At 51.2% G+C, this 24,708-nt stretch overlaps 1 protein-coding gene and 1 long non-coding RNA gene across 9 annotated transcripts in view; one reads left to right on the top strand and one right to left on the bottom strand.

Annotated features, from left to right (window-relative positions):
• MYO5B (myosin VB) overlaps positions 1 to 24,708 on the bottom strand; it is a 353,322-nt gene that overhangs the window by 4,541 nt on the left and 324,073 nt on the right. Inside the window, exons 29-39 of one of the 2 annotated variants that reach the window (XM_059039744.2) lie at positions 24,172 to 24,272; positions 17,424 to 17,501; positions 14,064 to 14,262; positions 12,526 to 12,619; positions 11,035 to 11,178; positions 8,212 to 8,363; positions 7,562 to 7,651; positions 4,847 to 4,997; positions 3,092 to 3,377; positions 2,332 to 2,506; positions 849 to 929 (exon numbers count right to left, since the gene is read on the bottom strand). In XM_059039744.2, coding sequence (XP_058895727.1) covers positions 849 to 929; positions 2,332 to 2,506; positions 3,092 to 3,377; positions 4,847 to 4,997; positions 7,562 to 7,651; positions 8,212 to 8,363; positions 11,035 to 11,178; positions 12,526 to 12,619; positions 14,064 to 14,262; positions 17,424 to 17,501; positions 24,172 to 24,272 — 1,551 coding nt within the window. The remainder of the gene's footprint in view (positions 1 to 848; positions 930 to 2,331; positions 2,507 to 3,091; positions 3,378 to 4,846; positions 4,998 to 7,561; positions 7,652 to 8,211; positions 8,364 to 11,034; positions 11,179 to 12,525; positions 12,620 to 14,063; positions 14,263 to 17,423; positions 17,502 to 24,171; positions 24,273 to 24,708) is intronic. The other variant, XM_059039745.2, reaches the window with a different exon arrangement.
• The window catches only part of LOC131742259 (uncharacterized), a 124,459-nt gene that overhangs the window by 78,775 nt on the left and 20,976 nt on the right, over positions 1 to 24,708 (top strand). For 2 of the 7 annotated variants that reach the window (XR_010836908.1, XR_010836905.1), the window contains exon 6: positions 16,269 to 19,868. The exons of 3 other annotated variants lie outside the window; for them this stretch is intronic. This is a non-coding gene — a long non-coding RNA (uncharacterized lncRNA). Of the gene's footprint in view, positions 1 to 3,031; positions 6,598 to 16,268; positions 19,869 to 24,708 lie in introns of those variants that run through there. 2 more of the 7 variants (XR_010836902.1, XR_010836901.1) reach the window with 1 other exon arrangement.

Here is a 24,708-nt window from a genome sequence, read left to right as displayed (position 1 = left end):
AAAGAGAGAGAGAGAACACCCTCCCTTGATCTTCAGCCTCTATTCTCTACTTATACACGATGCTCAAGTTAATTTATTCTTTTCCTGTCTCTTCCTGTGATTACTTTTCCCCATTTCTTTTTATCCTTGTTTCATATTGACAATTACTTCACTGGCTAAAGAGGTTGTTTAAAAGTTTGAGAAAGTATTAGGTCTCCTCAAAAATGTTACCCACATATACTAATGGGAGAAATGCTCCTCGTTTTTTGAGTAATCTTGATGTGACTCATCATTTACATGCTGTCCGCTACAGCGCCCACAAAGTTTAGCCACTCAGCCCAGATCACCTAGGGCTCAGCTTAGGCAGCTCATCTTTATGTAAAAATTCCCATACTCTTAAGACAGATTTAAATAATCATTTCCCTGAAATGTTTTCTTTCAAGCATATTCCTAAGGGCAAATATTGTAAGCCTTAAGAGTCAATATTTAAGAGCTCAAATTGTTTTCTGAAAAGAGTATTTCTTAGTTCCATTTGTGGGTAGGGTTGATAGTCTGCTTACTTTGTTAATTTCATTTTGTGCTATAGTTTAGTAACATGCTAGTGGCAAATGAAATACTTAGACAATGTCTAAAATCTGAGAGGCAGAGATGATTAAAGTTCAGTCTTCTGTGCATATATCATAAGTTATTCATGGGTGGTGTGGCTCATATTTACCTAAAGAGAACACCTAAAAATGTAAGCTCTTCTAGAATGTCACGTAACCAGTATTTCATTAATAAAGAGAAGCAAGGTTAAAATCTAAACTACCAATTCTTTTATTTGTTTTAGACTAGGACTTTATAAAATTGATTAATATTTTAAAACTTACCTGGATTGTTCGTATAAAGGCCACTGTTACCCGTTCTTCAAATTCATTCAGGGGAGTATAAAGGTTCAAAATTTTGACAATCTGTTGGAATAAAAACAAAATTTAGCACCGAGCTAAATGAACATAAGACAACTTTTGAATTTTAAAGAACATATGACATTGGCACAGGAGGACACTTCTCTTTAGGCAAGAGCCACAGTTTAGATACAGCTGGACTGATGTTTAGGGGTCTACATTTAGAAAACTAGAGTCCGGAAGCTCTGCCTGGAAGATCTGAGCTCTCTCACCCCATTCCTCTCTCCCGTATACCTGCCCACCCCGCCCCCTATGCTCCATGGCTTATAAAGTAATGCGGATTTTAGGAAACTGCTGTCTGAAGCACTCAGCCTCTTATCCACGAGTAATTTAAAGGTTTCATTAAGAGTCCTGGGTATCTTACCTTATATAACAAAGGTCTTAACAAAGCCTTCCTACCTCCCCCCACCCCCAAAATCACTTACGAAGGAACAGATTTTACTCCTGTCTAAGTGGAAGCTAATCCTTTGTCTGCTACCAGCTGTCTTGGGGAAGTAGCCAGCCCAGGGGCAGAGCGATGCCCGTTGCAGTCTAGGAGTAAACTCGTGAAAGCAAAATTTTAAAAAGTTTCAAAACTTTGAGTATGCTTGTAGAAGGAAGCAGTTTTCCTAAGAGTTTGGGATCTCGTCTCTTAGTATTTAGTGGAGGAGGTAAGGAAATGTATGTTTACTTTGCAATGCTGAGTATAGATTTTGCTGTTCTTCAGGTGCTGGGCAGAGAGAAGGTGCATGATTTAATTTGGAAAATCTGATCTCCTCATGCTGGTCTCATTTTGCACTACCACCTTGGGGCTGGCCCATTTCTAAATAGGCACATTCGTGATGGAGGGCTAGGCCACCTGTGTGTGGACCAGAGTGATCTTTTTACAGACTGGTAATATCTCTGCAACCGAGTCCTAGTACAAATACAATTTTGAGGGGAAAAGGAAAGGAACATTTAAATGCCTCTAGGTTCTCACTGACTTTATTTAAAATAATGTAAATGGATGCTAAGTGAAAACAGGACCATAATGGAAACATAGCTGTAAAGAAAACAATTAAATGCCAAATGCCGGATGCTGCCGCTTTCTGAAAGAAATTTAAGTTTCTAGGTGAGAGACATTCCAGAATTCATTGTTAAGCATTTAAAAAAGTGTGTGCCTAAGCTTGACGTTTTGCGAGTTGACTACCTTATCTTTCTACGTAAGCAAGAGACACCAGAGAGTTACTGGGAAACCGTGGCATCTTGTTTCACAGAGCGAAGTAGCCTTTGGTTCATCCAGGAACATCCCATCCTCTGGACCTTCAGGACTGTATCATTGGGAGCAGAAAGGGCCAGGAGTGCCACACTAAGAAACAACCACCGGCAGGAACAGACTTGAAATGGAAGCTGGGCTTGCTCTGAGGCCCTCGGCTGACAGTGACCACACCTGCTGGGTGCTGAGGGCGGTGCACAGGGAGCAGATGGCCTCTGCATCTTCGGGGCTTTTCTTCTTTAACTGCAGGAGCTGGGCTGCTTGGATCAGAGGTTCCATGGTCTCAGCAACTTCCCTCTGGTGCAGGTTTCTTCCCCGAAGCCACTCCTCCAGCTGACTTATATTGTACCTTAGACACAGGAAGAGTGAGCTCCGTTAAAGCTGGCCTCCTACTTCACTGGGAAGAGCTCACCTCTTGTGTTTATTTTGCAGGCCAGCTGCCATTGGTGTTATCATTCTCCTCATCTTAATTGTCTCACACGGGCAAAAGCGTGAAAAGTACCTGGCACTCAATAGCTTTCTGTGAAATGAGTGGGTGCTTAAAATCAAGCCAAGATGAAGTACCTAAAGTGTCTGTACTAAGTTAATGAGAAAAAAAGGCATTAACTATATTGAATTAAAACAACTTAACATTTAACATTCGCAAACATGTTTGTACATCTCTGTGAGCCTTCATGCCTCTGAAGTCATTAATTTTTCTCTCTGACCTATCCACATCATATTTACAATCTTATTAAAGTATGTAAATGTGTTTAAGCTCTGAACTAATTTGTTTACCGGGTCACCATCTCAGTGTGTGATGAATTTCACCAACCAATAAAAAGGTGATGTGTCTGAGTCACATACTGACTGTGGATTTGGATTTCATTTTCAGAGACAAGTGTCCCGTGCCTGGCTGGAGCCGGTGTGTGCCAGGCCAAGGCGCCTGTCGTACCTGAGCTGCATGCCTGTGCTCCAGGAGCAGACGTCCTTCCTCAGAAGCAGGTTGTTGAGAGTCACCGCGGTGATCATGTAGAAGAGCTGTTTGAACACCTGGAGGATGATCTCGGGGTCCAGGCCCTGGTCGCACATGACCGTGTGGAAGGAATTCATCTGGCGGATGACGGCTTCCAGGCAGTAGGAGTTATCTCCATCTGCCAGGCTGGAGGTGCGCTTCCGGTAGCCCGTGGGCTTCACCCCGGACAGACCCTGAATGCTCTCATTCTCCAACATGGCTGACACTGAAAGAGAAGCGTGATTAGAGAAGCTGCGTGTTCCCAAAGAAGATCTGTGTTCGGGTCACTGAGATCACACAGTGCTCAGGGCTTTGGCAGTGATTCCACCCAGAGGTGAACAAGGTCGACGTGCTCAGGAACTTACAGCACTTGGCATGGAATTTCTAACCTGGCATGGATTTCTACACAGGATAGGACTTCCGCATAGAAATCTTGGACTAAACCTGTGGACCAAATTTTCACTTAAATTTATTGGTGATGGGACAGAAGTAAGAGGCACGTGCCAACTTAATTCTGTACTGGCTTCTGTGCTGAGAGACCAAAATTTGAGCAACTTGGGTGTAGTCATGGCCCAGCCACTGACCTGAGCCTGGACCGTGAGATCATCCTATAGTTGTTCAAATAGCTTTTCTCCATCACCCACCGACCATGTAAATCTTAGGTGAGCTGGTCTGTCATACTTACTGCACAGCACTTAACTACATGTCAGGCACATATTCAGTATTCCTTTTAATCTTCCAACAACCCATTGCCTAATGAGGAAACTGAGGCATAAAGAGGTTAAATAACTTGCCCAAGGTCACCCTGCTAGGAAGTGGCAGGGCCAGGATTTGAACCCAGGTATGTCTGATTCCAGAGCTGATGCTGTTAACCATCATCTTATCTGAGTCATGAAACATCCCCAGTTCTCCCCATGTCTGGTGAAAATAAACTGGCGCCTCATAAGAAGAGTCTCAGACAGGAAGGAGGATTTGGAATGAATCTTATCCCAAGGGATATATTTCTGGATGGCATGTAGGACTCTGTCCTACTTGGAATTTACTTATAACCTACTTGTGTTGTAAGAACCTGGGGAAATAATTATTTACATGGTCCAGGAGACTATTTCCTCAACAGCCTTTAAGGAGCACAGTGAGTGATGCATATACGTGTCACTTTTCTTGTGACTTAAAAAATAACTGCTCTTATTTTCAAATCTGATTTCATGTTAAGTGCCCAAGTGTACTGCTTTAGACAGGATGTTCAATAAATATTTATTGCATGAGTGTTTACTACTGTGTTCATTTATATGAACATAATTAATGCTTTCCTTTTTCCATGAATAAAGTATATATATGGGCAAGTGGATTATATCTTTTCACTGTACATGCATTTACACTTTCTGAATTTATATTTATTACTTACGGAAATTAGTTTGTTTTGGGAAAAAAAATACAGTATATTACAGAAGAAGAGATAAAGGAAAAGTGATCTATACTCTCACTACGTAAGCGTCACATGCTTTGATGGGCTGGTGTTGAAAAGTTCATAACTGCTTTTGAGTAGATGGCACACACCTCCTCAGCTTCCTTCACTGGGGAGGTCCTGGCTTTCTGGAGGCCGCACCTAAGATATCTGGTTCCCTAAATGTAGAGAGTGCTTACCCTCACTTCAGATCCCATGATGAGCGCAGGAGATCTCCTGTGGCAGCTTACCTATCATCGGCTGCAACAGGCCCTCGGAGATTTTAATGAGCTGCTGGTAGATCTGAATGGAAAGGTCGCTCAGCACCTGGCGGTATTCAGTGAGGTCAAAATTCTTAAGACAGTGCTCATTCTGCTTTGCCGTGTTCTGAGTCATGAAGCCCTGCAGAGGCAGATGGGTGCTGTGCTGAGGCTCCATAGCCTGCCGTGCTCAGCAGGCCTTCTGGGCCTCCAGTCACTTTCTCAATACCCTATCTGTGGGGCCCGATCAGGTTCTGTCTGCTAATATGATGTTCTACCAGACCCTGTCAGTTCTTTGAGGTCTCAGTGATGGCTCTTAAATTTGAAGGCAGTGTCAAAACTAAGCATGATAGAGGACTCAAAACTGCTTAATTAAAAAGGCCGCAGTTGTTTAGTCCAAATCCCTGAAGTTTCTCTAAGGTAGCAAAGTGAAGGTTGGTAGCAGGTCCAGGGAAAGAGGGAGTCCATGCTTTCTGACTCTTTACCCAATTCTCTTCCCAATATACCAAGTTACCCTAAAATATTAGATTATATACAGCCCCTAAAGAAGTACCTGGGTCAGAGTATATGTTTTTAAAATGAGAAATTTATGTGGATTCTATCACTGGGTATCAGAATGGATGAACTGAAACGATTCCACAGCTACAGCACTATGTCTTCTTAGCTTTCTGTGTTAACAAGATGAAGTAACATGCAAGTTCAAAGAGTTGCTAATATCAAAAGGACTCATGTGACCAATGTCTCTCTGTATTCAGGCCAAGGGGAACCAAGAGCAGCCAAAAGGTCAGTGTTTTCAAAAGGGTAACTATCCCCAGCAAAGCCTCTCCTACTGTGTCAAATCACAAATCAATTTTTAAAGAAAACAAAAGCAGGCAGAAGGGACTGCCCTGGTGGAGCAGTGGTTGAGAATCCGCCTGCCAGTGCAGGGGTCACGGGTTCGAGCCCTGGTCCGAGAAGATCCCACATGCTGCAGAGCAACTAAGCCTGTGCGCCACAACTACTGAGCCTGCGCTCTAGAGCCTGCAAGCCACAACTACTGAGCCCGTGTGCCACAACTACGGAAGCCCACGTGCCTAGAGCTCGTGTTCTGCAACAAAGAGAAGCCACTGCAGTGAGAAGCCTGCACACCATAAGGAAGAGGAGCCCCCGCTCACTGCAGAGAAAGCCTGCGTGCGGCAATGAAGACCCAACACAGCCAAAAAAAAAAAAAAGCAGGCAGAAGAGGGGATAACAAGAGAGCCGTTATTTAGGCTACATAGATATGATTATGCTGTGGTTCAAGTTTTGTCCCTGGGAATATAAACACGTGAAACAATAGCCTAACATAATGGAGTTCTTGGTCCTCCCTAGCACTATGTAATGTTCCCTGCAGGGTACAGACAACATTGGGTCAAGAGATGATTCTCAATGAGGTAACCTTAAATGCAGTTCTCTGCTTAAAGTAAAGCTTTTACATAATATTAGGGTTATGGAATAGAGGACATCTGGTTTGAAATGAAGCCCATTTCTTCCAATAATACAGTAAACACTATTTCTTTAATATTTAACCCACTCCCTTTCATAATAAAAGCAGCTGTATCAAAGTTCTGATTCTAGAAGAGAGATGGAGTCAAGTCCCATTCCAAGGGTGGGTGGCAACACTGACCGGCATGGCATACCCTTTTATTACCCCAGGGAGAAGAGTCTGTGAAAACTTGTTCTGGCACAAAAGATGGAATAAAGCTTTCAAAATTGTTGCACTATATTGATTTACATTGTCTTGGCCTTGGGGAGGGTGGAGAGTGAGATATGTGAAAGGAAGGGGAGAAGGAAAGTCAAGGAGGCCTGCAAGGCACTGGGAGTGGGCAGTGCCTGGGACAAGCTGGGATTCGCACCGGAGAAATGAGGGTGAAAATGGGCCATATGTTACTAGGTCACTGGGCTGAATGCAGAGCATGGGAAAAGTTCTTTCGAGGACCAGCAGTGGGAATGGTGGGTTCTAGATAAAGCTGGACCCTAGAGGTCCAGAGCAGAACGTTAAGTGATGGGGTGAGCTGGGCCTCAGGCCAAAGGACTGAATTTGGTGAGAAGCTCGAAGCTGGGCCTCAGGGTCAGTTTGCACAGATGTAGTTCAATTACATTGCACCTCTTCTCTTGGACCATCTCTGTCTGTCTTAAAATGGACAAACTAATCGATTGGCTTAGGAGACAATCTGACGTCCCAGACAACTGAGCTTTCTGCCGGCATTCACGGAAATGGGGCTCTTCTAGGACTGCTTCAGAAAATTAAGGTCACAGGGTTTTCAGGGGGAGTCCCGAGGGCTCTCAGATGATGGATGGGTTACGCAAATTCATTTCCCGACAAATCCACTCATTCATTCAGGGTGCTTTCCAGGGGCCCTTGGGGTCATCGAGGCCTGCCTTATTCCTGCTTCCAGTGAACAGGTCCAGAAGGCACGCCCAGAGCCTGAGGCCCCAGAGGTGCTCCAAAGATCTCACACCCTCTCTTCAAGGGATACAGAGCAGCTCAGAATGACATTTGGACAAACAGAGATGCCTTCTATGACCGAAACCTCTGCCCTCCACTCTGACCTGAGATCGGAGGTGCTCTGAAGTGGAACACGTGTTGCCGTGCCCAAGGAAACGAGGGCCTAACTGCTGAAGAACACGGGACACCTCGACGGTGTTTAAGTGCACTTCAGGGGACCGGGTTTATCTTGCACTCACCTCATCCCCGCTGTACTGCTTCAGGCAATGCAGGAGGCGGCAGGTATTGGACAACCAGAACGATGTCATCTCAAAGTCATCATTGTGCTTCTGTGAAAAGAAAAAGACGTTCCTGGTTATGAGTAAGTGGTTCCCATCTGGTCCAGTGCTTACCTGGTCCCTCCATGTCCACGTTTCCTTCTCTTACCCAGCAGGCCCCAAGCAGATCCGATGGCAAGCGGGCCCTTACTGATCACAGTCACACAGAAGACAGCCATCCCCACGAGGCTGCGTTACTGCTCTTCCACTACCGGGGATGATGTACGACCCAGCCCTGGTCCCCTGATCAGTGGTCCACACACATGCGGGACAAGCTGCCTCTACAGCTGGCGACTGCAAAGCCAAGTGACACAGACGAGCTTGACTCCAGCAGCCCTGGGCCAGCTGGCCTGGCGGGTTCTCACCATCAGTGATCCAACATAAGGGGTGTTGGGGAGCACGTGGTGAAGTATTCTGGTATCCTGTTTATCTAGAGGTCAGGTGTCATTTACCTTCAGAGCTGGAGATTTTGGAGAACTTGCGATCACAAAACCCAGACAGAGAGAAGCAACGGTGAGCTGTCGTTTTCACCGAGTTCCCCCCACACCACCACCTTCGGCCTGGAGACTGACCTTGAGGACCTTCTTAATGCCATTGATGGTGGAGGTCAGCAGGGAGTGCACCTTGAGGTCGTCGTTCACGTAGTCCGCGTGCCTGATGCACATGTAGAGGATGTAGGCAGGGAGGCATGGCACGGTGCCCGCCAGCGCCTGGGGCTTCAGGTCTACCGGCAACAGACAGCAAGAATTAGATGTATAGCCGATGCTAGGGGCTGTAAGAATCCTGGCCTGCAATACCAATAATTTTAACATTTTCCTGGAGCTCCTCATGGGGGTTGGGAGAGGAGCAGGGGAGAAGCTGCCCTGATACACAGATTCCCTCTGACCTTGACTACCGACTACCGATGGTTTCAGAAACTAGTTAAAAACACCAAACAGACAAAAATCATGTTCCTAATTGTTTAAAATAGGCTCCTCACTCCTCGTCCTTACAACATGGAGGAAAAGAATCCACAGGGGGCTCCCTGCCCGAGTTTACACACGGTAAGAAGGGCCCGCGGCCAGAGGCCGGCTGCAGATGGCAGCTGGCTCCCTCACCAGGCGGCTGGGGTGAGAACTTCCCAGCCCTCTGCACCAGCACTTCCTGTGGTGGACACACAGGCCCTGCAGCAGCAAGAAGGAGAGGCCGGCTCCCGCAGACAGAGCCCACGTGCCAGGGGCTGGGAGAGCTGGAGCAACTTCTAGCACGTCCGCTGCTCGGTTCGGCAACCGCGTGGCATCGCCCGCCACCCGGACAGTCTCGGAGGCAGCAAGTCAAGCAGGCCACTGACTGGCCACAGCCGCTCTCCCCTCCCCGCGCCGCCGCCTCCTCTTGGCCAGCCCTAGCCTGGCCACACTCAGGGACAGCTGCTCCCCCCTCCACTCCCCGCCAACTACGCTCCTCTAAACCGCCACCCGTGTGCTCTGGCAGGACCGGAAGCAGCTGGTGGGCCTCCCCGTGAACTGCAGACTCCTGCTCAGCCTTTTGGTCCTTTCCTGCCAAAGCCCTTGGAGGGCCAGGGAGAAGCTGTCAGACTGCTTTCCATGCCAGAGGAGGCCCAGGGAGGCACAGACTAGGCTGAGAGCAGCAGTGCTTGGTCAGGGCCCAGAGCAGGAGGAGGAAAGGCCCAGGGACAGGCAAGATGAAAGGCAAGCACGAGGCCCGGGCACAAGGCCACGAGCCTCAGACTCCAGGCGTGCTCACTGCACCCCCAGGCCTCACCCCACACCCTCATGACCACCACCCCCAAGCTGCACCCAGCCCAGGCCTCAGGAGCCACCTCTATGCTTGGAAAGGCAGTGAGGGAGGCCACCTCCCCTCCACCTGCAGGGGGGCAGGGGGAGGGGAAGGGGCAACTCAGATCTTCCGCCAGGGCGGCCTAGGGTCAGGGCCGCCTAGGGTTGGGGCTGTGCATGTGCTGCCAGCTGCTCCAGTGGGTACCTGGCCTCAAATACACCTACAGGCCATAATACTCCGGGTACCTTGTTAACATCTGGGCATCTCATAGGCTTAACAGATGACTGCGGATTGGCCTTTGGCTCTAATTAGAATGCCAATAACATTTATACAGTAAAATGTGTTTTAAGGCCCAGACTTCCAGCCTACAGCTTCTTGCTTTGAGCCTGACCCCTATGCAGATAGCTTGTCCTGCCTTGGAACTTTCTACTGTGATTTGAGTCCCATACCAGCTAAATGGTAGCGTCTTGGGAGCAGGGACCATGGCTCTACTTTTCTCCACCTTCCACAGTAACCAGCCAACACTGGGTGCCTGAGCCGTGATTGGTGGAATCCTGGTGTTCGTGTGGAAGGGTCTTTTGGAGGGAAGGTGACCAGGCGCCGTGTGCAGGTGGCTTAGCAGATGAGCTTGCCTGGGGCCACCTGAGCGATGCCGTGGGAGGGAGCCACCCACTGGCTGGCACTAGCAGCCTCCACCATTATTATTCTTTGTGCTCTGATGCTCTGAACTTTGAGTTTCATTCATCAGAGATTAAAGGCTCATTCCTAACGATGTTTGAACAAGATGCAGCCTGGTTAAGGAAATTTGAGGCGAACTTACATCACATTTAGTAGTCAGGCAATTGTGGGGAAATTAACCTTTATAAAAAGAGCAAAATACTCAGCTACTAAAAATACCCAACACAAAGAGCTGAAGCAAAATCTGTGCTCCATTCTTCCCGCAGCCCTTGGCCCAGTACTCAGCAGACTGGGACATTGATAAACGTACACTTCTCTAAAGTAACATTTACCTCTTATTTGAACTCCAAATACCCCCGCAAAAGCTACCACCTCTTTGAATTCCTCACATTCGAGAAGGGTTTCGCAGCTTTAACACAGCACTTTCACCTCTGTCATATTTCAAGTGTGGGGTGGGCGGGGTCAGTATCCTCATCCCCATTTTACAGATGGGAAAACTAAGAGACTGGAGGATGGAGCTAGTAGCTCAGGGGCCAGAGGACCAGACCACCAAAGATCCCTCCTTTTTTGGTCCAGGACTCTTCCTGCCAGCTCTGCAGGCAGCTGATGAACTGGGCTGAACACAGAGCAGGAAGGCTGGCATGTTGCAGCCAGATGGGATGTAAGACCAGAGGGGTCGGAGCTGGTACAGGCCCGGGGCTGGCAAGGAAAGCAGCTCCCAAGAGCCCTGCATGTGGCCCCGGAGGCAGCCCACACACTAACCCCAGCACCAGTATCACCTGGGAGCTGGTCAGAAGTGCAGCAGCTCGAGGTGGTGGGTGAGAGTGGCTGGGGGATGGAGGATGGGGGAGGAGGAAGAGGGCGGGGGTGTCTGTGGGATGGGGGGTGTGCAGGAGGTGGAGGAGGAGGGGCTGGGGGTGGGATGCCACAGAGGGCCTGACCTGTCACCAGATTCCGAATGAGCAGGGCCTCGTCCTCCTTGTGGTACCCCAGCATGCCCTGGAAGTCCTTCTCTTTCCGCTGCACGGTGACCTGCCTGTTGAGCTCGTGGCGCCTCCTCTCACTCTGGGCCAGTGCCTGGGCAGCTGAACAAGAGAGAGCGACGCAGGATGAACTGAGACCTCCAGGCTCAGGCTTGGGGGTGGGGTCATTTCAGGTGGGTGGGGTTTGGGCCTGTGGCCCCAGGGTTCTGGGTTCTCTGGGCTTGGTCTGTCCCTGCAGCCTGGGCCACACTCCAAGTGTGACCAGAGGAGCTTAGCATCAGGCACTGGGGGCCACTCAGGACAGGGGCTGGGGAAACACCCAAAATGGCAATGGGCAGGTTTTGGACCAGAGAAAACTCGGGAAGGATGGGAGGTGCAGGATGTACAACCATCTGGCTAAGGAGCTGTTTCTTTTTCTCCACCTAGCTGTAAGAAAGGGAGGGAAGGAGGCAGAGGGAGGGAGGGGGAAGGAAGGAGGGAGGGGGAGGGAAGGAGGGAGGAGGAGGGAAGGAGGAGGGAAGGAGAGAGGGAGGAAGGGGACAGAAGGAGGGAGGGGGAAAGAGGGAGGGGAGGAGGTGGGGGAGAAAAAAAAAGCCTGAGTGACCAGGAGTTTGAGAACTCTAGGAACAGACAAGAGAAATCCAAAGATGGAGAAGGGCATGTGGGGTATGGGGGCAACGGCCCAAAGCTGAACAGGACATAGCCCTGCCCTCCTACAGCCTCATCTAGAGCAGCAGGTGGACATAAGCAGGTGATTAAACAGTACCTGTGATGGGAATTGTGGCAGAGCTGTGTGGTGTCGGGACAGCAAAAGAGGGGACTGGAACCCTGAGGACGTAAATTCTGAGCTGAGGCGGAAGGACGGGGGGGCATCCCAGGTGGTGAGGGGACAAAGAGAGGGTTCCCAGCAAGGCAGGATGTGCAAAGAAGGGTGGGGAGTGACATGATTAGATCTGTAGCAGGGAGTCAAGGAAAGAGAACATTCTGGGGGTTTCTGGGAGACTGATTTAAATCTCTGCCTGACCTCTCTGGGCCAGATTCCAGTTGGGAAGTTTAACCACAGAACTGACCTCTCTCCCTGACTACTGTAGCGTGGAGAAGGGCCCCCGTGGTTTGGGGCTTTATATTATGGAGCATTCTTTCCAACCAGAAGGTACTGCCTCCCAGCTTTAAGCCCTCTGAACGCAGGACCACAGGGCCACTGTCTCAGCTGCCCCTCCCCGCATAGCTTGAGTCAGCACCACCTGCTGGGTTTGTGGGTTGTTAGTGCAGGTTCCGGCAAACTGAGACTGGGTGAGCTCCTGGGGTCTGCGCGATTCTGTCACGTGACTGCCCTGCGCAGGGGCGTCAGCAGGTGGGGGAAGTGAAGTGTCTGGGGCGGGCAGGCAGTCCCCTCCCTGAGGGTGGCCGAGCACACTTGTGCCTCACGACACCCACACTCACACCTACCTTCCAGGTCCTGGACTTTCTTCATGTAAATCTTCAGTTGCTTTTTGAGCTTCCTCTCATTCTTCTCCAGCTTTTCCACCAGTTCTTTAAGGTCCTAAAAGCAGGAGGAAGCAGTGTGAGAACAGATCTAACCCTGCCTGGAGGGCAGGGGTGGGACCTGGGGCCCAGCCTGGCTCACAGGCAGCCATCAAGGAGGCCAGGCTCACCGGGTCTGGACCCATGAAGTGGGAGATGGGCCACAGTGTTCTCTCAGCCTGGACGGCAGACTCGCCTGGTGCCCTGCCCAACCCACAGTTCTCTAGGCCAAGTCTCCTCAGGTTGCCATGCCAAACCCCAGGAGACCCTCAGCCTCAGGGTCCCCAGGTGGCTGGGCGGTGCCCTGGGAAGGAATGGACAGGTGAAGGCATGAGAGTGCAGCGGGGAGGTGTCAGCTGGACGAGCCTGCAGGCCAGCGAGGTTACCTGGGGCCCAGAAGCAAAACAGGCTCTTGGCCTGGGCCCCTCAGTGGCTGCCTAACTCCTAGCAGCCACCACCACAGGGAGAAAATCAGCCCCTGGGACCTGGGACAGCATTACTGTCACCCTGACCCAGCTGGGCAGTGGAGGAAGGGAGCTCCACGACCGTCAGAGACACTGTGACTAGGAGTGACGCAGGAGACAGAAGCAAACATGCCCCTGTGGAACCTTGGAAAACATCTGGGCTCCCTTTCTCCCTCCCCCTCTGCACGGGTGACCTCCCTTTCGTGCCTCCTGCCTCAGGTCAAGCCTCCCCTACAATTCTTTTTCTGTAATACTTGTTAATCCCATGTAGAATCATGCTTTCGGAAACACCATCTTCTTTCTCTTCTTTGTTTTAACATGTTTTGCTTCCCCTACTAGCCTGTTAGCTCTCTGAGGACAGAGACTGTCTTTCATTTCTCTGGCATCTGCCCGGCTCCTTGGGTTACTACCAGGATGGCTACCAACCATTCCTCTCCTCCAGCAAGAGGAAGAGCCCATTCGCATCACTCAGTCTGCCCAGATCTGTCTTAATCAACAGAATGTGCCAGAAGTGACCCTGGGCCAGCTCTGGGACTAGACTTTAAGAGGCCTCCCAGCTCATCCTGTTGGAAGTCAGCTGCCACGTAAAGCAGCCTACGGTGGTCCAATGAAAGACGGCCACGTGTGTGCAGAGAGCAGATCACATGGAGGGGAACTGAGGTCCCAGACACAGGACTGGGGCTGTCTCACGTCCTCCAGCCCCCTCCAACCACAGTAGAGCAGAGACAAGTCACCCCCACTGAGCCCTGCCAGAATTCCTGAGCCGCAAAATGTGGTTGCTATTCCAGGCTGCTAAGTTTTGGGGAGGTTAGTTATACATTAACAGATAAATAAAATAGCCCCACAAACACTTGCTGACTGCAGATTTCTAGACTCTCTATTCCTACCACAGGGCCAAGCACATGAACCTTGTCCATTTGGCGAAAGGCCACTCCTGGTCCCCTTTTCTTCTAGAACGTGACCTCCCAGAGCTGGGCTCCACGGGGCATGGCGACTCACCAGGTTCTCACTGGTCAGCCGGGACATCTCCTGCCGGATGCCGAACTCCACCTGGGCCTCCGGGGAGAGCAGGAGCGTCTGGCAGAAGGTCTGCTGCTGCTTGTCCAGCTCCTCCTTCAGGGCCTCCACCTGGGCCTTGAGACCCTCCGCCTCCTCCTCGTGCTTACGGCTCTGAGCCTGCAGCTGGGCCTCCAGCAACCTGCACCCGGGAAGGAGGGCAGGAAACCGGGTGGCTTGCATCTGTGCCCCCAAGTAGGGGCCACACATGGACACACAACAGGGGAGCAGCCGAGCAGGGACACAGCAGCAGCAGCAATTGCGTGAAACCAACAGGGGACGGACACAGAGGGGAGCAGATCCACGGGCTGGGCAGGCAAGCAGGCCAGCCTTCCTCTGGGAGGACAGGGAATCAAGGCCAAATGCAGCACCCCTGGCCTTAGGCCTTTATCTCAACCACCCTCATCCCTTTGTTCTTTGTTCCTGAACACGGTCTATTGGTCTGGGATTGAGAGATTGTCTCCATGTGAAAATATCATCAGCAGAAATAAATTTCTTATAGCAGCTTTTCAATAAAAGCATCCGTATCTGCCCAAAGTTCACAAGAATCTCCTTGCTAAGACAGAACTCTGGTAGACTGAACTAGCTATATTACTTGCATATTTTCCCTTTAGTAGATTCTCTGCAAGTTTTAGAAAGATCCTTTCTTTTTACCTTTTTCTTTGAATTTTTGAATTTTATTTATTTTTTATACAGCAGGTTCTTATTACTTATCTATTGTATACATATTAGTGTATGTATACACGTCAATCCCAATCTCCCAGTTCATCACACCACCACCCCCAACCCCCTGCAGCTTTCCCCCCTTGGTGTCCACATGTTTGTTCTCTATAGAAAGTTCCCTTCTTTTTATTTATCTTACACCCACTTCATCTCTGGCCTTTTATATACATTTTTTCCCCAGTCAAAACAGAAACTAAGACTAATTGCAAATGATCTGGGGGGAGGTTTAAGATCAACTGCTGTCATGACAAGAAGCAGAGAGACCTAGAGAAGATCTGGAGAAGGTTGGGGAGAAGCTCCGGGAGACTCTCTGGGCAATTCTGGGAGATACCTTCCATTATGAGGGAACGGGTAAGGAATTCAGGAAGGTTCCGAAGCAGCCTCCTCTTCAGGAAGTTAATTACTGATATGACTATGATGCTGTCTTCTTGGGCGTAACTACTTGAACACACTTTCATCAAAAGCCTCCTGACTTGGTCACCCCACCCTCTCCCTGGGATGCAGATAAAGACTGTGACCAGAGCTCAGCAGAGTCAGGACCGTGGAAGTGCCCAGGAGACAGGTCCATGTTTCTGCAGTTCTGCTAGTTCTGCTGTCATTCTGGGAGGAGATAATTCCCACAAGACAGGAGGGAGCAAATCGACAAGAGAGAGGGGAAAGTCTACACCGGGAAGTCCCGGATGGAAGCGACCCTGTGTTCGGCGAACACAGCAGCACCAGGTGCGGTGCTTGGCCCCAGGGGCTTCTCAGCAAAGTGACACAAATGAATGAAGGAATGACGGAGGGACGACTGATTCACCCATTCATCACAGGCAGCATCACCAAAGGAAAACAACAATGTGAGGACTGTGGAAAGTAATTTGGTAATTGAATCAGCATTTTTAGGGGACACACAATATTTAGATAACATCCAATCTTGGCTACAATAAACTAAAACTAATCACCAGTAAGTTATAAATTTAGTGAGAGAAATAGACTGGAACGCTTGGGCTCTAGGAACTCTGCTCAAAGGATTAGTTCCCGGGTTGCGCTGTGAGTTTGCTGCCCACATCTTTCTTATCCTCCGTGTAGACTGTAGTTGGGTGACTTAGTCCAGGGTTCTGTGCAAAGTCGGAGAACCCCTGCCTAAGCAGGTGAGAAAACTAAACGTGAGAGAGGTTTGAGGCCACTGCCAGTGGCAGATCTGGTTCTGGATCTCCTGAGGCACAGGGCCTTCTTTGCTTTATTAATGCATTCATTTCTTTATGTATTAAAGCGCATCCTATTCCCCCTCCCACCTCAAAATAAAACAAACTTCTAGATGGGACAGGAATTTGATCTTACTCCAAAATAGCCACTATAATACAAGTAGCAGCTAATATTTATTCCATGCTTTCTACGTGGCAGGCATGTGCAAAGTGCTTCACCTTCATCTATTCCTTGCAGTGACCCGAGGAGGCAGGTCTGATTCTGATCCACATTCTACCAGAGAGGAAATGAAGCCAGATGTCATGTTGCTCACAGGTGGGGCCACGTTTGAACCCACAGCCAGGAGACATGCTGCCTCAAGAACCAGCTGACCTCAACTTTCTTCTACCAAGAAGACAGGCTCTTGACACTGTAACAGGACCTCCATGACGTCATTAGCAGGCAGAATTCGGGAGACACGCGAGAGGCACTGGGCTCCAGCTCCAGCCCGCCAGCATCAGGCCGAGGGTGCTGGGCACAGCACTCACGCCACCTCGCCCAGTCTGTTTCCTCTTCTGGGAAAAAGCCTATTGTTGGGAATCTCAAGTGCACGAAGCTATGCCACAGCCCTGAAAAGCCACGCGCTGGCAGGAAACGTGCGTTGTGATCGTCAGGTTGTGTTAATTCTGCGCACGTCTAACCTCCTTTGCTAAGCTGATCACCTGGGGCTGATGGCCAAAAGGGTTACGGATTCAGGCTCCAGTAGCAAAGGGAACCAGGTTCACATTCTGGATCTTCTGCTCAAGCAGCAAGTTCCTCACACCCTGCAAGACCCAGTGTCCTTGCCCCATGAGCGTGCGGTGAGGGTCAGACATGGCGACCCTGGGCGCTGGGCTGGTCAGCTCTTATGAGGTCCAGGCAGTCACTGCAGTGGCGACTGGCACACGTGCTGGAGGGCAGGCTGCCAGGACCCCTGTGCTTGGAGCACGGCCAGCAGCACAAATGCGGCCGACGCTCTTGGCTGATCCTGCAGTCAGGATGGTCAATATGTGGTATGGGAGCAGCACAGACTCAGAAGCCCACAGAGTTAAATTCCCCTCGTTCTAGAGAGCTGTGCGCCTGCTGCCATGTTAACTCCCTCTGGTCTATTCCTTCACCTGCAGAGTGAGTGAGCTGCAGCCGGTGGTCCCTAAGGTCCCAGTGAGCCATCTAGTGCTACCACCTTGACCCAAACAAGCAGCCTTCACACAAAGTGGCAGACGACGATGCAAGGGGCTGCCCACCAACACCCCCACCCCCGCCGTCTCACCCCCGCGAACTGTGCCCTTGCATCCACTCCAGCTGAAAAACAATTAAGCATAGACACAAGCGGACAGAACAGAGCAGACACAGGAAGAAAGGCACGCATTTGACCTGGCAACTTGCTTTAGGCCTTGGTAGGCCAAGCCGAGCTCTCCATCTTCATTCAAGTATCCCCAATCCTCAGTCTTGCTAGAAATAAAGGACAGAAAAACAGGGCGTCCAGTATAGAGGGAGAGAGAGGGCAGCAGAGAGCCGGGGGAAGAGAGACTACAGCCAAGGTGCGGAAAGGCAGGAGGGAAGGCTCCAGAACGCCCAGCTCCCCTCCTTTCCCTCCCATCACCCGCACCTCCTCCTGTGGGATCACGGATCACCCCAGGCCCGAAAGCAGGCTCCTGAAGGCAGAGCAGAGGGTGGGGTTTGTTCTGCTTATCTGCAGCATGGGCGGGGCAGAGGCTCGAGGTCCTTGCCACTACCAGAAGGACTGGGAAAAGCAGGGGAGAATCAGGAGAGATGCACACAGGGCAGGAAGGAGAGGAGCTGCGCAGGGTGGAAGGCACAGACACTGAGCAGGGGCTAACTGTACAGAGTGGGGTCCGGCGGCCTCCCAGATGCCGGATCTGGGAGCAGCAGGGGTGGCACCTTGGGGACATCTGGCTCCGAGAGGGCAGGGAAGGAGACCACATATTTTGCCTGCTTTTCAGTGTGTGTTTCCTTCCTGTCACTTCTTAAGGGCAGAAAAGTATTAACTCATCTCAACTCCTGTCCTCACTGCAGTCTTGCATAAAGAAACAGTTAATAACAATGTTGCTAATAATAACCAGCACGGTGAGCACTGAGCTTTCTCCCCTTAACCTTGGGACCCAACTGCATTACTCCTATTTACTCAACTGGGAAAGCAGGAGGCCAGATGCCTCCTATTTGCAAGTTATTTTATCCTCTCCATTTGCCCTGTGTTTGCCCAATGCCAGCAGTGCAGCTCCTGGAGACCAGGCACATGTCACATACTCCCCTAGCATGGACCCCCCCACCCAACCCTACACAGCCCCGGGCACACGTGAGGCCCTCGAAGGCCAGCGGGACTGGGTGGTGGGCGGCAGGCAGAGCCCTGCTGTCCCCACTAGATTTCGGCCCCTCAGTCCCTGCTCCCAGAGGCCTCTGCTCCTGCTGGTTGGATCCCAGCTTTCCTGGCAGGAATCACGAAGCAAGAGCTGCATTCACACTGCTTGCTGTCAGGACCAGTAACCCCTTCCTAACCCTCAGGAGAAAGACAGTTGTCCCCAAGAGCATCTTTGGACATGGTCAGCTACTGGACCATGCCCTGCTGTCAGGGTGTGTGTGAGGTCTGGGGGTGCAGCCACCCATTACATCTCCCCCCGGCTCTGCCTCATGAGGAAGGGCCCAGCCCTTGCGGGGTTCACCCAGGCTGCTTCTTGGGCACAGCTGGTCACACAGACAGCAGGCCCGACTCTGGAGTCAATGAAAAGTTGCAGAGGGAAAGCTAGTGATGAGTATGCTTTGGGAGCCACTCTGTGGCCTCTGCTTCCCGGTTATGCTTGTTCACCCTCCGCTGGGTGTTTGCCCTGGGACCCCACACAGGCCTGGCTTCCCCAGATACTGCCTTTGCCTGTAGACTCTGCTGGCCCCGCCCTGCTTAGCTCTCAGCTGGTCTGTGTGTCCCATTATCCTTGCCAATCCACACGTGGCCTGGGCTGTGCGAAGGGGGGAGCCGATAGCTTAGGCCTTTCCCTTCCCAGCTGTTAACTCTTACGTTGAACTCAGGGACTTTTAGCCTCTATTGAGCTAGTGCTTTAACCCAGAGGGTGGGTCACTGGGAATAACTCCTGGCACAGTTGGGGTCATCCTTGGGTCGGGCCCAGAGGTAGGTGTGTCGTTGCTGAAGGGGCCCTCGGGGATCCCTTCCTCCAACTATCTCATTTCCATGTGTGCAGGGACACCAAGAGGGAGGTGATTTGCCTGACACTGACACCTAGGCTAGAACCCAGGTGCCCTGTCTCCTGGCCTTGGTCTCAAGCCCTTTCCTGTCTCACGCTGGCTGGCCTTCAGACCCCGAGGAGGGGCTGCCAGGCCTCTGAGGGTCCCCGCACTCCTACGGCTCCCAGCAGACTCCCTCTGCAGGGGGACACGCGTGTACTGCTGAGCCCTGCGGCGAGGAAGTTAGCATTCCTAATTCTGTAATAACATCCAGGCATCATGCACAAACATTAGAGTGCCGTGCAGCCCAGTCGTCCCATGGGGGGCTCAGGACGTCAGGCGCACTTGAGGACACGGGGAGGGGGAAGGGGAAGCTGGGACAAAGTGAGAGAGTGGCACGGACATATATACACTACCGAACGTAGAATAGATAGCTAGTGGGAAGCGGCCGCACAGCACAGGGAGATCAGCTCGGTGCTTTGTGACCACCTGGAGGGGTTGGGGGCGGGGGTAGGGAGACTCAAGTGGAAAGAGATATGGGGACATATGTATAACTGATTCACTTTGTTATAAAGCAGAAACTAACACGCCATTGTAAAGCAATTATACTCCAATAAAGATGTTAAAAAAAAGAAAAAAAAATCAGTCAACCAACTCCTGGCCCATCTTTTGTTCCCGTTGAAGGGGTCTCCTTCCCCCTCCTCCACACCACTGGGGGCGAGGGCCGGGGAGGGAGCACCCCCTAGTGGTTTGAGAAGGAAACCCCCAAACAAGCTCACGGGAAATTACTTTTTAAAATAAAGCTAAGTCCTTGATGTAACTTAATACCAACCCATATTCATGGAGAACCTCCCGCGTATGTGCCCCTGTGCTGAGCCCTGTTCCCAAAGAGGCCAGAGACACACACAAGAGTAAGCAGCGGGCAGAGCCTCTGACAGCGGCCAGGCAACGGCTCCCCTCGGCTAGGGAGCTCCTGCCCCAGCCAATTACCCACGCGGCCCCCGCCTCCTCCTTCATCATGAGTGAAAGTGCTCAGCTGTGTCATTGGAGAGGTTTCTTCTAGATCGGCAGTATTTAACCTAAAACTGGAAATGGTGTGCACCAGAAAAGGCCTGGGATGATATTACTTTCCCTCTGCGGAGACTGTGAAACCTAGGACCCAACAACCGGCCCTCTGCCCAGCGGAAGGACCTGCCGCCGCATGGACAGACACAGGCAAAGTTCCAGCTAGCTCGGTGTCCCATTTCTACAAAGACAACTTTGTGTTCCATGGATGTTCTTATTTCTTTACTTCCCACCCGGACTTTACCCAACTGCTCAAGAGATTCGGGATCTCTGAGAAATGGGAGGCAGCAACCCCAATACCAGGAGCAAGAGGAATGTTGAGACCACAGGTCTGGCCACAGAGGAGGGAGTTGTTCGTGGATAAATATGGTTATGCCATGGAATTACAGCAGACAGAAGTTGTGCTGATGGCTCAGGACCAAGAGAATTTGGGGGAACATAATGGAATGATCACCCTGTAGGAGAAAGCTGCGAGCTTCTGGGAGCAGCTGAGCTGGGTCTATGAGAGAAGCTGAGCAGAGTCAAGCTGCCCCTCCTTTGCCCTGCCCAGCAGGACAGCCTGCAGCAGCTGGGGCTCAAGGCCAAAGGAACTGTAAACTCCAAGCCACCCTAAGGCGGCTGCACATACCCCTTCCTGGTGAGACAGGTCTCCATCCTCCTGCGCAGGCCCGTTAGGGGGTGAGTCATAACCCCAGGGTCAGCTGCCCAAGCCCAGGTGGCAACAGCAAACCTGCTCTCTGTGCCCAGGGCCTTATGTAGTTTCCCAGCACCTGCTGGGTGGAGAGGGCCTGGCAAGGAGGTTTCTTGGGACCTGAGAAAAGGTCCAAGAATGCACCCTAAGTCTTGCTCTGGAGTTCCACAGACTTGGGAAGGCTTGGGTGGAAAGGGCTAGCAGCCAAAGGAACATGCTCCTGGAGCCAGACCTGAGCCCTGGCCACACCCCTGCCCCCACGCAGCTCTGTGAGCTGAGTGCCCGCCCAGAGGCGAGGTCAGCCCGGGAGTAGCAGGAACCTCTGTCCCCCAGCCCACCTGCCCGTCTCTCCCGGGAAGACCCTGATGCACTTGGTTCCAGACAGCCCTGAGAAGACAGCCTCTCCAAACACCCAGCCTGTCTGCAGCAGCCCATCTCTGGGGCACGGACCAGCCTTCTCTTTATCCTAGTTCTGCCATTTATAAAATGGTAATAACGTTGCTGGTTTCTCTTAGTTCCCCAGATGTGAAAATGAGAGAGCGTTTGGATGCAGAAGTGCTCTACATATTCCTGTGGCTATTCTCAGAGCAGGCCCTCAACACTGGCTTCTTGCTCCAAATTTGAAAACACAAGACACAGTTGCAAAGATCAAAAAAGAACTCTATAAACTATGAAAGTTAGCAAGTGAAAAAGTTCTGAACTTGGAGACCAGCACTCTTAGAGGGGCTGTGATTGGGTGGGGGTGTGTGTGATTATACTCCCTCCAGAAATTGAAGCAAAATTCACTGTATATGTTTTTCTAGGGACACCATAGATTCTCCAATCACCCCAACTCCAAAATCATCCCTGCATAATACAATTTACATTTCAACCAGAACACTCTCCATTATAGGAAAAGCAACTCTGTCTTCAAAGCACCTTTGCAGGGAGCAGCCCTTGTTGGAAAGGATGCCCTTGCTGTCTGGGCTCCAGGAATCACATCCTAATCCTTCTGCCCTGCCAGCCTGCCCAGTGCTGTCCTCCCTTGCTGCTGGGATTCAAGGAATTGGAAGAGAGACAAACCCACCAATGTCATTTCCAGGTGCAGGGCAACTGGGGCACCGGTTCCTCCGGCTTCCCTTCCCCGAGGCAGAGGCTCCTTTCTATACTTAACTCAGTTTCACAGGCTATTAATTCCCTATTGTACCCTGGGTTTGCTGGGAGCTGAATTATTTTAAGATATAAGAAAAGCTATTTTTATTTTACCACCATCATCATTATTGCTGCAAAGGAAGACAAATCCAGGGTATTAAGCATCCCCTGGGAATACCTATATTTAGGTCTGGATGCCTGACAACCATCTGGATGAACAAAAAGAGAGCTGATAACAGCGCCGGTCCATGAAGATCAGAAAGATAAGCACACTGCTTGTCAGGACCAAGTTCCCAGTTTCCTTCTTCCTTTTAAAAAATGTTAAAATATCACCTGTGTTCCTTTTTCTTATACATCTCATTTCTTATCTTCACCCAAGATGATTTAAAATGCCTAAATCTTGGGCTTCCCTGGTGGCGCAATGTTTGAGAGTCCACCTGCCGATGCAGGGGACACGGGTTCGTGCCCTGGTCCGGGAAGATCCTACATGCCGCAGAGCGGCTGGGCCCGTGAGCCATGGCCGCTGGGCCTGCGCGTCCGGAGCCTGTGCTCCGCAACGGGAGAGGCCACGACAGTGAGAGGCCCGCGTACCACAAAAAAAAAAAAAAAAGGAAAAAATAAAAACAAAATGACTAAATCTTGACTCAGTTTTGGCATTCAGAGACATTCACCTTCATTTCCTTCTTTCCCTCCTCTCGAAATAAACTGAATTTCCTCCTGGGGGCCTGCTAAAATACCCTCACCTTCCGATCACCTCCACAGTGGGCTGGGGGCAGCCCAGCCTGGGAGTCTGGCCTTCGGATTCTACCTTGACTCTGTTACAGGCCCGTCACGTGCCTGAGTAGCTCAGTTTTCTCATCCACAGAAAGAGGGGCCAGATGGGAAGATCTGGGAATCAAAACCCTGGGAAGTCCTCACGTCGTTCGGTGACACTCCTGCAAACGGGTTCATGCTGCACTCCCAGCGACCGCTACTGACAACTTTCTGGATGCACTTGCTGTTTTCAGCAATTTTAAACAAGTGCTTAATGATTGATCAACATTCAGGAAGAGAGACGGGTAGCCAGGGAAAAGGCCAGCTCCGGTTTTACAAGTGCCCACAGAGGCACAGGTAACAAGAGTGGCTATAACAACACTGACGTTTACTGCATGCTTATCATGGGCAGGCACTGCTCTGAGGGCTTTGCACGGACTAACTCGCCTAACCTCAGTCACCCTATGTGGTAGGCTGTTATGACCGTCCCCAGTTCACAGGTGAGGAAACGGAGCACTGAGCGGTTTGAAGTGTCCCTAAATAGCTGGTAAGCGAAAGGAACTCCAGTGCACACTCTCAAGTGCTTGGCTGCACTACCTCGGGGGCCCTGCTCTGTCCTGCGTCCCGGGCCCTGCTGCCCCCCCAAGTCACTCTCTTTTGCCGTAACCCTGCGTAGGTCCTCCTTGAGGGGGGACCAGAAGTGAGGAAGTCCTGGAATTTAGTCCAGGCTGAAGTCCAGAGAAATCTCCTTTTAGCCAATATGGTAGTGGTCACATCCTCCCAGCCAATCTCTGCAGTGCCTGGCTTGGGTTCCATGCCTTAAATGACAGCGCCTGGGGCCCACTGTCGCATGCGCCCACCAGCTGGGCTGAGTAAAGCTGGCAGACGTGGCAAACAGCTGGAGCAGCCCCTCTGCTACTACTCAGATGCGCTCACTTGGCACCTGCTTCCATTTCAACAGGAGAAGTCGCTCCCAGCCAGCCCTTCCCTCTCCTCCTGTCAAACCTCCCAGGGAAGCTCCCTTCCCCAGTGCTTTTCAGAGGATCTGGGTTCTGGATGCTCCCGGGTGGGGGGGCTCGCTGGAGTCTTGCTGATGCTAACAGCAGGCTTCCTTAGCGCATGGGACTCACTGAGTCTGCTCCTCCGCATTTGTCTCCTATAAAACCCAACGCCCTGATGCTGAGCGCAAGGTCAGTATCTGAGGAGCGGGGGCCCTCACTGCCAGGCTGGGCAGGGCTCCTTCCCTGTCGCCCCCTCCAGGCACAGTGACTGCAAGGTGGGGCTTACCTGTTCGTCTGGCAGACCCCATGATAGGCCTCGATAGCGTCTTCCTGATCCACGTGCTTTTCGCTGTTAGGCCAGCTTGTTCTGGCATTGATGCTTGGCTCCTAGAATGTCCCAGATTAAAAAATAAATAACTCTGGTTATACAAACAATTGTCATGAAATGACTTTATACACAGAGGGAGCAAAACGAGCCTTTGGGAAAAGACAAAGGCACCAGAAGACTTCAGGTAACAGTGGTTACCCGGCAGGAAGGCAGGAAGGTGACTTTAAAAAATCACTTTGGGAGAGTTGGGGAGAATCACAGTCACAGTCAGAGGACTGGCTGTGAAAGGCAGAGAGGGTGGAGGGGCGGTTGGGGGAGGGGGGAGGGAGAGGCAAGGATGGTGTCCCTGGAGGAGAAAGCTCCCCAAAGGCGGAGGAGAAAGCTCCCCGAAGGCGGAGGAGATGACCGAAATCTGTCTTAGTTTGGAATTCTGCACACTCAGTGCTGCCCACCTGCCCCAGCTCCCCCACCCCGGGCCCACGCCCAGAGTGGCCC

Source organism: Kogia breviceps, chromosome 15, assembly GCF_026419965.1.
Source record: "Kogia breviceps isolate mKogBre1 chromosome 15, mKogBre1 haplotype 1, whole genome shotgun sequence".
Classification (NCBI taxonomy): Eukaryota; Metazoa; Chordata; class Mammalia; order Artiodactyla; family Physeteridae; genus Kogia; species Kogia breviceps.
Note: the sequence above shows the minus strand (reverse complement) of the source record. Positions and strands in the feature narration are given on the sequence as shown.